At 52.5% G+C, this 10636-nt stretch overlaps 3 protein-coding genes across 3 annotated transcripts; 1 reads left to right on the plus strand and 2 right to left on the minus strand.

The window, feature by feature from the left end:
• Positions 1-1105: 1105 nt before the first annotated feature.
• Positions 1106-2204, minus strand: KVR01_013258 (uncharacterized protein; the record flags this gene model as incomplete). The annotated part of the gene is made up of 2 exons (XM_044793754.1): positions 1106-1117; positions 1158-2204. 2 exons carry the CDS (start codon positions 2202-2204, stop codon positions 1106-1108), a joined length of 1059 nt encoding a protein of 352 aa, XP_044637712.1.
• Positions 2205-2929: 725 nt separating this feature from the next.
• KVR01_013272 (uncharacterized protein) lies at positions 2930-5888 on the plus strand. Its single transcript, XM_044786579.1, has 2 exons — positions 2930-3352; positions 3408-5888. Exons 1-2 carry the CDS (start codon positions 3056-3058, stop codon positions 5229-5231), a joined length of 2121 nt encoding a protein of 706 aa, XP_044637726.1. The 5' UTR covers positions 2930-3055; the 3' UTR covers positions 5232-5888.
• Positions 5889-6732: 844 nt separating this feature from the next.
• Positions 6733-8888, minus strand: KVR01_013259 (uncharacterized protein). The gene is made up of 5 exons (XM_044786275.1): positions 8356-8888; positions 7941-8287; positions 7544-7839; positions 7315-7477; positions 6733-7219 (listed from the first exon to the last, which is right to left on the minus strand). The coding sequence occupies exons 1-5, from the start codon at positions 8775-8777 to the stop codon at positions 7005-7007; spliced, it is 1443 nt and encodes a 480-aa protein (XP_044637713.1). The 5' UTR covers positions 8778-8888; the 3' UTR covers positions 6733-7004.
• Between the last annotated feature and the right edge of the window lie 1748 nt (positions 8889-10636).

A 10636-nucleotide genomic window follows, 5' to 3' on the forward strand; every position in this document is an offset into this window, starting at 1 on the left:
CGACATCAAGCTTGCCTACGTGGCAATTGCCAATAGGAGGAATTGTCAATCTCCATGTTCACTTGGATGCTGTTGTCCCAACAAACCCCCTCTGCTGACTGTTTGTCTAAGCCGAGATGAGCCGACGGAGCTCCATGCCGTTTGGACAGCCGTCTTATTAGCCCGGCAGCGGCCAAAGTCCAGCTTAAAAAAAAACATTGAGGCGATGTCCGCTGACCAAGACGTCGACACGGCGTTTGCTGGCCCACCGTTCAATGATCCCCGTTCCGGATTCTATCATTAGATTTATCTGACAGTGGATCATCATGTGAAGCCGTGGAGACATTGACAATCTGCACACCGCGGAGCTCGTGCTGTGTTCTCATGTGGTCCTGTCGAGGGCCGTGATGACACGGCTGTGCGAGGTGTATCTCGTCCCTGGCCCGAGACGCCAAAATAAAGATGTCCAAAACTGTCAACACCGCAACACGCCCTGTTGATGTGTTGTCATCTGGCCCCTGATACCCCGCACAGAAACAATTTTGGCAGTAATTGCTACCACAAAGCAGGTCTGCTAGGTCCGCCGCGCAGTAAGTACAAGGCCCGGGTTCAACGGCGGGCTGGAGTTTCAGGATGACTGCCATGGCGGGTTCGTGGGCTCCCGGGCCACCCAGGCCGGAGAAGAGAAAGTCGCCTGGCTCCAAGTATTGCCTCGGGAGCGATCTGGGCTCAGATACGAATCCAGGATGGCTGCAGCCACGGCAAGCCTTAGTGCGGACGCCTTGATCCAGCATCACTGTTGCACTCGGAAATATCTTTTCTTCGACTTCATTATCATCCTTGGTCGATATTCTCTCGGATTGCAGACCGGTCTCTTCTCGATTATCCTTGACCACCGGGTAACTTTCCCGCCCTGGTAGTTGCGGCAATATTTCTTCTGCTAGTACGTTGGCACCAGTGCCTTGAGTGAGGCGGTAGTCAATTGCACCCGTAGCAACAGGAATACTTTTAGCGATGTGAATGTTGTACATGGTTCTGAGTGTGCATGTGAGTTCGGGAGATTTGGCGGATCGAATCAGCCCCTCGACATCCTGAAAGGTAAGTTCGAGGGCTCGGACCAAAACCCTCACAAGCTGCACTATGGGAATTTGGTTGTTGTGATGGTCCAGTACGCGCACTGCAAGCTCCGCCTTGGACATGGAGTAGTCAACTTGTATCGGCCTATTCCCTGGCCAGTGAATGAAAGCCATTGTGCCGTAAATGCGATCCCGGGGGTCATAGCATCGCCAAGCAGAGTATCGAACCAAGACTCCGGCCAGATCTAGTCCGCTGCTTTCAGGTGCCATGTACCTGACTGCTAACGCAAGTCCCATCGGAGTGTTGCTAGTTGAATCTAGTAGCTCTGCGGGAGTGGCGTCCGAGTTGTCGTCTTGGTTCTGGTCTGCACTACCGCCGGGGCCCTCATCTGGCTCACCACCAGGGTTATCCCCAAGTGCCTCCCTCTCGAGTCGATCACTAATACGCGTCAAGAGGTATAGAGCCTCCAGGTCGACCAAATCGCCGTAGAGCATCAAGTAGGCCTGTTTTGACATGGCTAGCTCTTGCAAAATCCATAAGCGAGTCCAGTACTCGGCTCCAACGATCCCATTGATGGCATCACGAAGAGGCAGCCTTCTTTCTGCAAGGAGGGTGCCTCCTTCATCCACAAGGGAATCGAGGTTGTCCCTATCGTGGTTGGCCGAACGGGGCCTGTTCGAAAGCAGACCTTCCTTGATCACGTTCGTTAATGCAACAAGGGCCGTCGGGTCAACATTTCCAACCCTTGGCTCGCTACGAAGCGATGGCTGGATAGAGACAAGGACCCGCGACGCGTTCCTGTACAGAGTCGACATCATGGCTACTTGGGGGCCTTTCTCGTCGACATTGTCTTGGTTGATGCAGATAGAGTCGATCCAGATGTACTGCTTGATGTTTTGCTGTCGGCATTGTAGGAGAGCCTTGTAACAGTTCTCACGAACTTGGAAGCAAGTACCGTTGAGCGAGATCGAGGAAAGATTGGAGGGACTGCCCCAGGTGTATGAAATAGCAACAAATTCGGGCGCATCTCGAATGAAATGGGATGTAATGTGTAGCTCAATCATTTCCGTTGTGATGTCGAAGGAGCATATCGTGACCAAGCGGATTTGGGCTGCAGCATCTTCGAGTGGGCTGTACTGGAAGTTCATTGTAGAAATCTGCAAGGCGTACTATGAATTGAAAACGAAGCCACGACGGGTGTTAAGTTATGGCAAGCAAGAGTGTTTTATCCAAAATACGATCGAGAATGAAAAATGAAGACAGTAACAAGCTGGTTGTTGGAGGCCCAACCGGTTCGTAATATGGAGTAGTAAGCCCTGGAGCCTGATGGTGCCGGAGCATGAGTAAGCGAAACATCCTGGATAAAATAAGCACAAGTCTACAGGATGAGTTGAATGTAGGTAAATGGCAGGCAGTTTAGCACAGATCAGGAACTTAGAGGGAAACAGATATCTGACTGGATGTGATCTTCAGCAATCAATGTAGAGCTGTAAGAAGGTCGCGTTCGTAGGCAATATTTGAAATTTGTTCAGGTTGCCAAAAGTGCAACACTTGTTTTATGACCCTTTGAGAATGGCCGACGCACGAAATACATTGAGCATCTGAATCGATACGACGTGGTTCAAAGCGGGGATGGCGAATAGCCCCCAACCCAGCAACCAGCACAGCGACGACGCGGCCCCATTGGTCTTTCTATCCCGCTCGACAATTTTTCCGCGCAGCAAATCTTTCAGCTTGCTGTGTCACTGCTTGGGTGGTGTAACCTCGGTCAACAAATGTGTTTTTGCTCAGAGGCGCCATTGCCACATGTAAAGAGTCTTCCCTTTTCCTCACCGTCCTTTTCCTCGCCGTCCTTTTCCTTGAACAATGAAATCAACAAGATCTCACCACGTCTAGACAACTCTGCCCGCCGTAGGGTCGTTATCTGCCGGAAGCTCCGCAATAACCATCGAGCGCAATTCAGTGTGTATCTGCAGCTAAGATCCAGAGGATTCATATCATGCGGCGGGACTCAGAGTCATTGCAACCGGGAGGAAATCGACCGCAATCTTCCCTGCGCCTTCCAAGCGACGATGAGCACCAAGCTTCTGTCTCTCGTACGACAAGCCAGCATCAAAACGATGGCTTAAAGGCCATTCCACGATCCTTATCCTTTGCCTGGTGGTCTTTCGCCGCCGATGCTATTTCGATATTGGTGACTATCCCATTCATTGTCTTGGGAATCTTCCTTGCGAGAGCCAAAGGGGGTATCGTCGAAAAACACGCCCTCCATAGTTTTGAGAATGGCATAAGACTTGTTAGAATATTGATCCATCTCCCCGAATCCGGTCATCGCTAACCCAATCACTTAGGCGGCTACGGCTCTCCCATTCGTGTTTGCTGCCATCTTCGGTCGCCTGACTGCTCAGGTTGCACGCTGGAAATTGGAAAGAGGAGGCAGTCTGCCTTCCATTGAACAGTGGCTTGGCAGCCGCACACTGTTCTCTGCGTTCCTCACACAGGTTAATATGGGCGGCATGAACGTGATCGGGGTGTCGATGATGGTTGCATGGGCACTGTCCCCTCTGGGCGCGCAGTCTATCCTACGAATCTTGGGAACAGGATCCCGGGAGATAACTACGAATGGCTCTGTGACCTATTTCGACACAAGCACCCCATCGACATTCACAGCCTTGAAAGGGACGTCGAACACTGTATTGAGAAATGATGTTCCGGCCATGATAGACTCGATGTATGCTGCTTCACTGATGTCGGCAGACAGCATCAAGTCGAGTGGTCAAGACTTGTGGGGAAACATCAAGATTCCTTATTTGTTCTCGCATTTCGAAAGAGCTCCTGGAGACGAGTGGGTGAATGTTCCGAACGATGGAAGCGTCAAATTCTCGTCACTAGTCGGCATCCCATTTGCAGCCAACTTCAAACCAGGGCTGCGTCACAGGTCTAATTTCAGGATAGAGTCCAGCCACATCCAGTTGCAGTGCTCGGAATTTGTCCCTTCGAAACTCGATGACAATGGGCATATCGATACCTCTTACGTGAACTCCAGCCTCGGCGGTACGTGGGACCTTGACGGTGCATGGCAGAACGCTTGCATTGCTACCTCGGACCCTCCCGACAACGGCACCTTCCAGGGCTTCACCTGGTCTGGAGACGACGATGCGGTGCAGCTATCGTGGAGACTTGCTATGGACACTTTTATCGACCCATCATGGCTGTCGAGGCTTTGCCATTCCATATATGAATCGGAGGAGGGTCAACATTTTAGCCAGTTCTCTCCCGCGACATTTGCCAATGAGCACCAAATCGCCACATCCCGGGCAAGACTGCAGCTTCTGGCATGGAGGGGACTTTTGGGCACCTCGGAAAGTGACCCACGCGCAACCACCTGTGGGGTGTCACAGTCGTGGGTCGAGTCGCGGGTAGACTGTGAATGGTCTACCTCGTCGCCGTGCGTGGTAACCGCTCAGAGGCCCTCGCGGAAACAGCACGCCTCCTCCAACATCACCCATCTCTCGTTCCCCAGCGTCTTCACGGGCTTGACCTCCCACCTGCCGCGAGCAAGCGGCCTGAGATACTCGGCCGGATTTCTGGACGCCTCAACAATTTATCTTGCGAATACCTCGACCTCTTTCATGTTGGGCCGAGAGGGGCACGAGGCCACGTTCGACAATCTCACAGATAGCGATATCAGCGGCCGCCTGGGCCGGCTTATCAACACTTACCTGATGATCAGCCAAGCCTACGACCCCATATCGAGAGGCAGTCTGAGAGAAGGTGAGGTTCAGGATCTAGCAGGGTCCGCCATAAACAACATCACCACGACAATGTGGATAGTCAAAGTCGAGGACATCTACACGGTCAATAACGCATGGCTGGCCGCATACTTGGTGACAGCCGTTGCCATGCTCATAGGCAGCATCGTCGGCGCCGTCTTCTGCCACAGCTCGATCACCCCCGAGATCCTGGGGTTCGCTTCAGCAGCCATCCGCGACTCCAAGCACGTGGATCTTGCGCCGGGGTTTGGGGCGCTGGGAGGGCTAGAGATGACAAAGGCATTTGAGGAGATTGAGTTCCGCTACGGGGTGGTAAACAAGTCTGACAGCGGGCAGGAGGTGCTGGGGGTTTCGTGGAAGGTGAGTGCCCAGCGGGTGAAGAAGAGGGTGCCTTATGTGTAGTGATTTGTGATGCGGTAAAAAGGAGCCCAAGAACATTAAAAAAGGAGGTTCTAGAAGAGAGAGACACGGTGTGAGATCGAGGAATGACAAGTAGCTTCGTATTTGTCCAGTGTCGACGTAGATGGAGGGGACGGAGGGAAGCAGTGCAAATGTGAGATTGCACAAGGGTAGTGCAGAGTCAGTTATCTTCTCTCGATGCTCCGCGTGCTGGTCAACTGCAAGGGTATCTCGTTGGTCGTTGGGACATTGGGCTCAAGCTGGAAGATGCCACCAGGCCCCTGCTCTGCTTGCGAGACGTTCGACGCGACCCGTGCTCCAATAGCACAACATTGGCGTGCAGCTAGGAGTGGCCCTGGCCGCTAGGATCATCCGGGCCAAGACGGACAACGCCAGCGGCCAAAAGTAAGCGTGCAGATCACGCAAAAGCAAAAGGAATGGTCCCGGAGAGGATCGAACTCGCGACCTTGGCATCACCGATGATTCCTCATGTTGAGGAATTATTAGTACCACGCTCTAACCAGCTGAGCTACGGGACCATTTGTTGATGAATGGCGATCGGAAATGGATCCTATGGAGGTTGTTCAGTGAAAATTTCTCATCGGTGGGCCGGATATTGGTGGAGTTGCGGCGGGTCGGGTGGAGTTGCCGAGATGTGGCCCGTGCGCTTCGGCCGGGACCAGATTACAGACAGGCAACAGGATGAGCGACGGAGACTCGAGAGTGAGATGTCATTCCAGTATTGGACATGGTGCCGTCGTGGCTGTGAGAGTTGCTTGGAGTAGTTCCGGCGAGATCTGGTCGAGGCAAGCTGTGGGGCAGCCAGTCGGCTTACATGGATGGTCCCGGAGGTCCGTGCACCAGCTCTGATTGGTCGAGCGCCCAGGCCTGGCACAATATGACCACAATAACTTGGAACGCCTTGCTATCCACGGCCCAGCTTCAACGACGAGGTCTTTATATAAGGTTTGGTCAAGCCACGGACTGCTCATGCGTGGGTGCGAGAGGAATGACCAGACGTGCAGTGCGGCTCTGGTAAGACTGGTTGGGATCCTGTTCCCGCAGAGGTGCTTCTCCTGATTAATGATGGCGGCTGAGAAACCGTGGCGAGCATCTCGGAGAGTGGCCTCCCAAGGCAAGGAAGGCGTAATACTCACGCATCTCCCTACTCGTCAGGGAGGCGCGCCGCTCTCATGGCCAGGGGGCATTCCACTCTTGGAAAGCCGGCAGGTGGACTACGCTAGGGTATGCAGTGCAGCGGCACGAGTAATATCTGCGATGGTGGCATTCTCACACCTCTGAGTCAAATTTCCGGGGTTGAATTTCAAGCCTGATGCTGATGCCGGCTGGTGGATCCTCGATCTTGTTATAAGCGACGGCAATCTGTCTGAAAATGCACGTATGCGCAGGTGGGCACTGACATGTGGGCACTGGTGGTGATGGTCTCCACGGCGTGTTCATGGCTAGCAAAAGTTACACCACCCTTGCCATTGGTACGTACTGTTTATATTGTTACAACCGTCCAATTCTGGCCGTCACAATTACATGGGGATCAGCGAACCGACCTGGTGCATTCTGCTGGCCATGGAAAAACGCCCGGAAATGCTTGATGTCTTTCCACTGGTTGTAATCTTCATCCGTGATTGTAAACATATGAAGCTTGTCCAGATCATCATGTCTCCTCACACAGGCAATCCCTATCTCCAAACATGAACAGTGTCATCTTGGATTATCTCTACTCTACAGCCTACTACCATTTCTGTTCCGACAGCTGCTCTACTCCCCGTCTGCACCCTCTTCATCTTGCGCGTCGGGATCTGCACGCAGGAAGGGGTCACTCACCAGCTCGGCGGCAGAAGGCCGACTGGCCGGGTCCCACTGCAGCATGCGTCGAATAAACCGAAGGAACTCGGCTTTCTCTTCTCCCTCAAGAAGCTTTTCCTCCTGCTCGAGAGAAGTCTGCTTTACCTTGTTGCTCTTTTTGAATTGCCCTGCACGTCGCTTGTCAGCTTCAGACAGCCCAAGAGCTATAATAACGCCAATGACAGAGGGTGGCGATCTTTGGTACCCGGGAGGCCATACGCACCATGCTTGTCAAAGAACTCATTTGCCTTGGGACTCTTGTCGAGGAGGCTTTGCGGCGGTGGCCCGAGGAGACTGATCATCCGCGCCATGTGTGGTACGGCCGATTTGAACCGACCCCCGGAATTGTCGGTAAACAGGTTTTCTCCCTCAACACACGTCCATATCTTGGAGTAGGCAGATTCGTCAGTTTCCGAGTACATGCGTCTTTATGCGGGTAGAACGCTTCTCACCGTCAACCCCAGAGCCCATATGTCGACCTTTTCATCCCAGGGAACACCCAGAAGAATTTCAGGCGCCCGGTAGAGGTCTGGCATGACCTCTTCCTCGTATGACTTCTGCCCAAAGCGAGCCTCGCCGAGGTCGATGAGCTTCGGGTCGCCAACTTCTGTGAAGACCTGCCGGGTCAGGAATGTGGCTTCATCCTTGTACACCTTTCGAGAAGAGGGCGTGCTCATCTCGTCGTCCTCGATTTCCTTGAGCTCCGCCTCGTCCTCAATCGAGAACATGATGTTTCCTTCCTGAATATCTGAGCGGGATATCAGTAAAGAGATGTCTTTGGCAGCGTGTCATGCCCCAGGCCACTTCAGCTGCTGCATAGTCATAGTCGTCGGTCCAGCATTTACTTACCAGTGTGCACCATGTTCGCCTTGGTATGCATGAAATCGACAGCCGCCAGGAGGTATGGCAACATGGGCTTGAGCAGCTCCAGCGGCACATTCCCATCGCATGCGACCCTTCTCAGGTCTGCCAGCGACATCCCCATTGGCTCATAGACGAGGCAGAGGTTCTTCTTGGCACTCTTGGGGTGGTCGAGCTCGAAGCTCTTGTGCAGCAGCCGGATGAAACGGGCGCCGCCACACCCCGTTGCCGAGGTGTTGTTCAGAACCCCCTGGATGTGCTTGAAGGCGGCAACCTCCCGCTTGGCCTGGCCTTGGTTGGCTGCATACACCTTGATCGCCACATACCGATGACCCCTGGGCAAGGATTCAGCAACTTTTTGTGGTGTGTGTTGATAATAGCTGGTTGGCGGGGCATTACTCACTTCAGGTCACGGCAGAGCCAGGACGTCGAGGACGTGCCATAACCAAGCTTCGTGATGACCTGGTACCGATCACGAATCACCTGGCCGATGCGGACAGGGTAGAATTCTTTGTGTGAGAACCACGAATAATTCTCCTCGTCTATCTTGCGGGACTTTGCGAAGTTGTGAAACCCGGATGAGGGGAACTCCCTTGCTGGGGATGGAGGACGAGATGGCGAGCCTGAAGACATGGTGGGCTCCTTTTCTGTGTCGGGGGGCTCTGGCTGTGCTGCGGCAAGGGTACTAATAACTGGCGATGATGAGTGGTTCGGCGCTGCCTCGTCGGCGTTGGTAGGCTCGGGCTGCGGGGCTTGTGTGGCGGCCACGGTTTGCTCCTTATATCTCTTCACAGGGGGCAAAAGTCGTCGCAAAAACGACGACATGACGACATGCTTGACGAAAGAGCTGTTGCAGACGAGTGAAGCCCAGGAACTGGAAAGTATCGGCACGGGCGTACGTCGACTGAAAAGCTGGCTTCAGACGCGGCCACTCACTCTGACATGGTTCAGCCACTGGCTAAAGATAGAAAGGATGAGGAGGTGGGATTGCTAGTTCGATGCTTATTAAGCAGAAAATCAACCAATCGATCGCCTCTCTAAAGTGGGCCTCTCAGGCTGTTTCCCACCTGAGCACGCAGCCCCATTCAACTCTGCATGGATTTCTCCTTTTTAACAGGTGATTTGTATGAGCATGGGTTGACTTTTTTCTTTAAGTGTCTCCTTTTGCAATTAATTTTGCTGTTCCAAAATGGATTTTCTTTCAGTTTCTTATCTATTGCCATTTCACTACGGAAGTACTTATGCCACAGTGGGGTGGGTTCACCACGGTCATATTAGTTCATGCCCATTTTCAACAATTCCAGCCTTTCGGAATCACTTGGCATTCCGTTTGGTCATAACTTTAACTGTGGAATGCATTTTGTTTGCATCATTCCTCGGAAGACGGGTGCCTGAAGCAAGAAGGATTGCATTGTTTCGTACTACTTGGCTTAGGTGAGATGTCCAGGCCAGGAGGAGCTTGACCCTGGGGGAGCTGACAGGGGTGGCTCCACCCCTCCACCTAATCCTCACCTGGCCTTGTTCTTGTCAAGGCCAGCAGCAAAGCAAGTAAATCCTACGTAACGTTTGAATTGGAAAGAATGTCTAGAACATAGGGTAAATTATGGAAAGAATTAATGGATATATAAGAGGAACTTCTTCTTAAGTTAGGTTGGGAATTAAGGGCTGTAGATAGTATAGTAATCACGGATAAAGTTTAAGATTAGGATATATATAAAGTGCTATTATCTAGGCCTGCTCCCATGTGTCAGAACTGTAGGTATCTCGAGGATTTTGAAGTCTGACAGTACACGCAAATGGATTGCCAATCCCTTTGCAGGTTCCATGGCCCAAATGGGTGGTGTTTTCAGCCCTGCCCAGCGTTGCTGGCTAGTCTAGCGCATCCACAATACCCACGTACTGTCTTGGACCCCTGCTCAGTGCCTTGGTGCCCTGGAATTTTTTGCTAGGAAGTCAGCCGAGGTAGGGTAGTAACCCGCCCTGCTCTGTCCGACTTTAGGACGCCTAATTATAGTATTGAGGCTCATGTCAACTTCCTTCCCGGCCATCCTTGGATCGACCTCCATGGCGGACGAGATAAACTTGTCCATGGAGGCCGGATCCGGGCCCGTTTCTAAAAGCGCAATCAGGAGCCGCATTAATACGATTCGATACACTCTGGGCCTGTTTTTAGCCATGGTCTTGATCCGTTGATGTGGTCAACATGTTATCGGCCCCGTTATCGATGCCGCGGCCCGGCCAATACCAGCAACCTCATGAGGATGAGTTGGATCCTGATACGCCTCCTGTCACTGGTCCCTGTAAATATCCATTCGAAATAGTCTCAGTAGGCTCTGCCACCACCGGGCTGACCATTGCTTGGGCGTGCCGCAAACCAGGCCCGGCCACCGGGATGAGGCGCGCACACTCCTTTGCGACCGGGTGGCAGGCCTTGAGCGACGGAAACCCGTTAGAACCACGAGGTATGAAATCGGTCACTGAAGCCTATCGTTGTCGTCAAAATACAGGACAGTCCAAGGTATAAAGGACCAGGCTTTCCTTCATTCACCTTTTGCCTTTTGAATCATCATCATCATCATTCATACTTACTCTTCTACATCCAGTCAACTGTTCCAACTCTTTGTGTTATCTACATTTTATTATATTCAACTTCAATCACTTCAACCACCCAACACTTATCCAAA

This window comes from Diaporthe batatas (assembly GCF_019321695.1).
Source record: "Diaporthe batatas strain CRI 302-4 chromosome Unknown Contig00025, whole genome shotgun sequence".
Classification (NCBI taxonomy): domain Eukaryota; kingdom Fungi; phylum Ascomycota; class Sordariomycetes; order Diaporthales; family Diaporthaceae; genus Diaporthe; species Diaporthe batatas.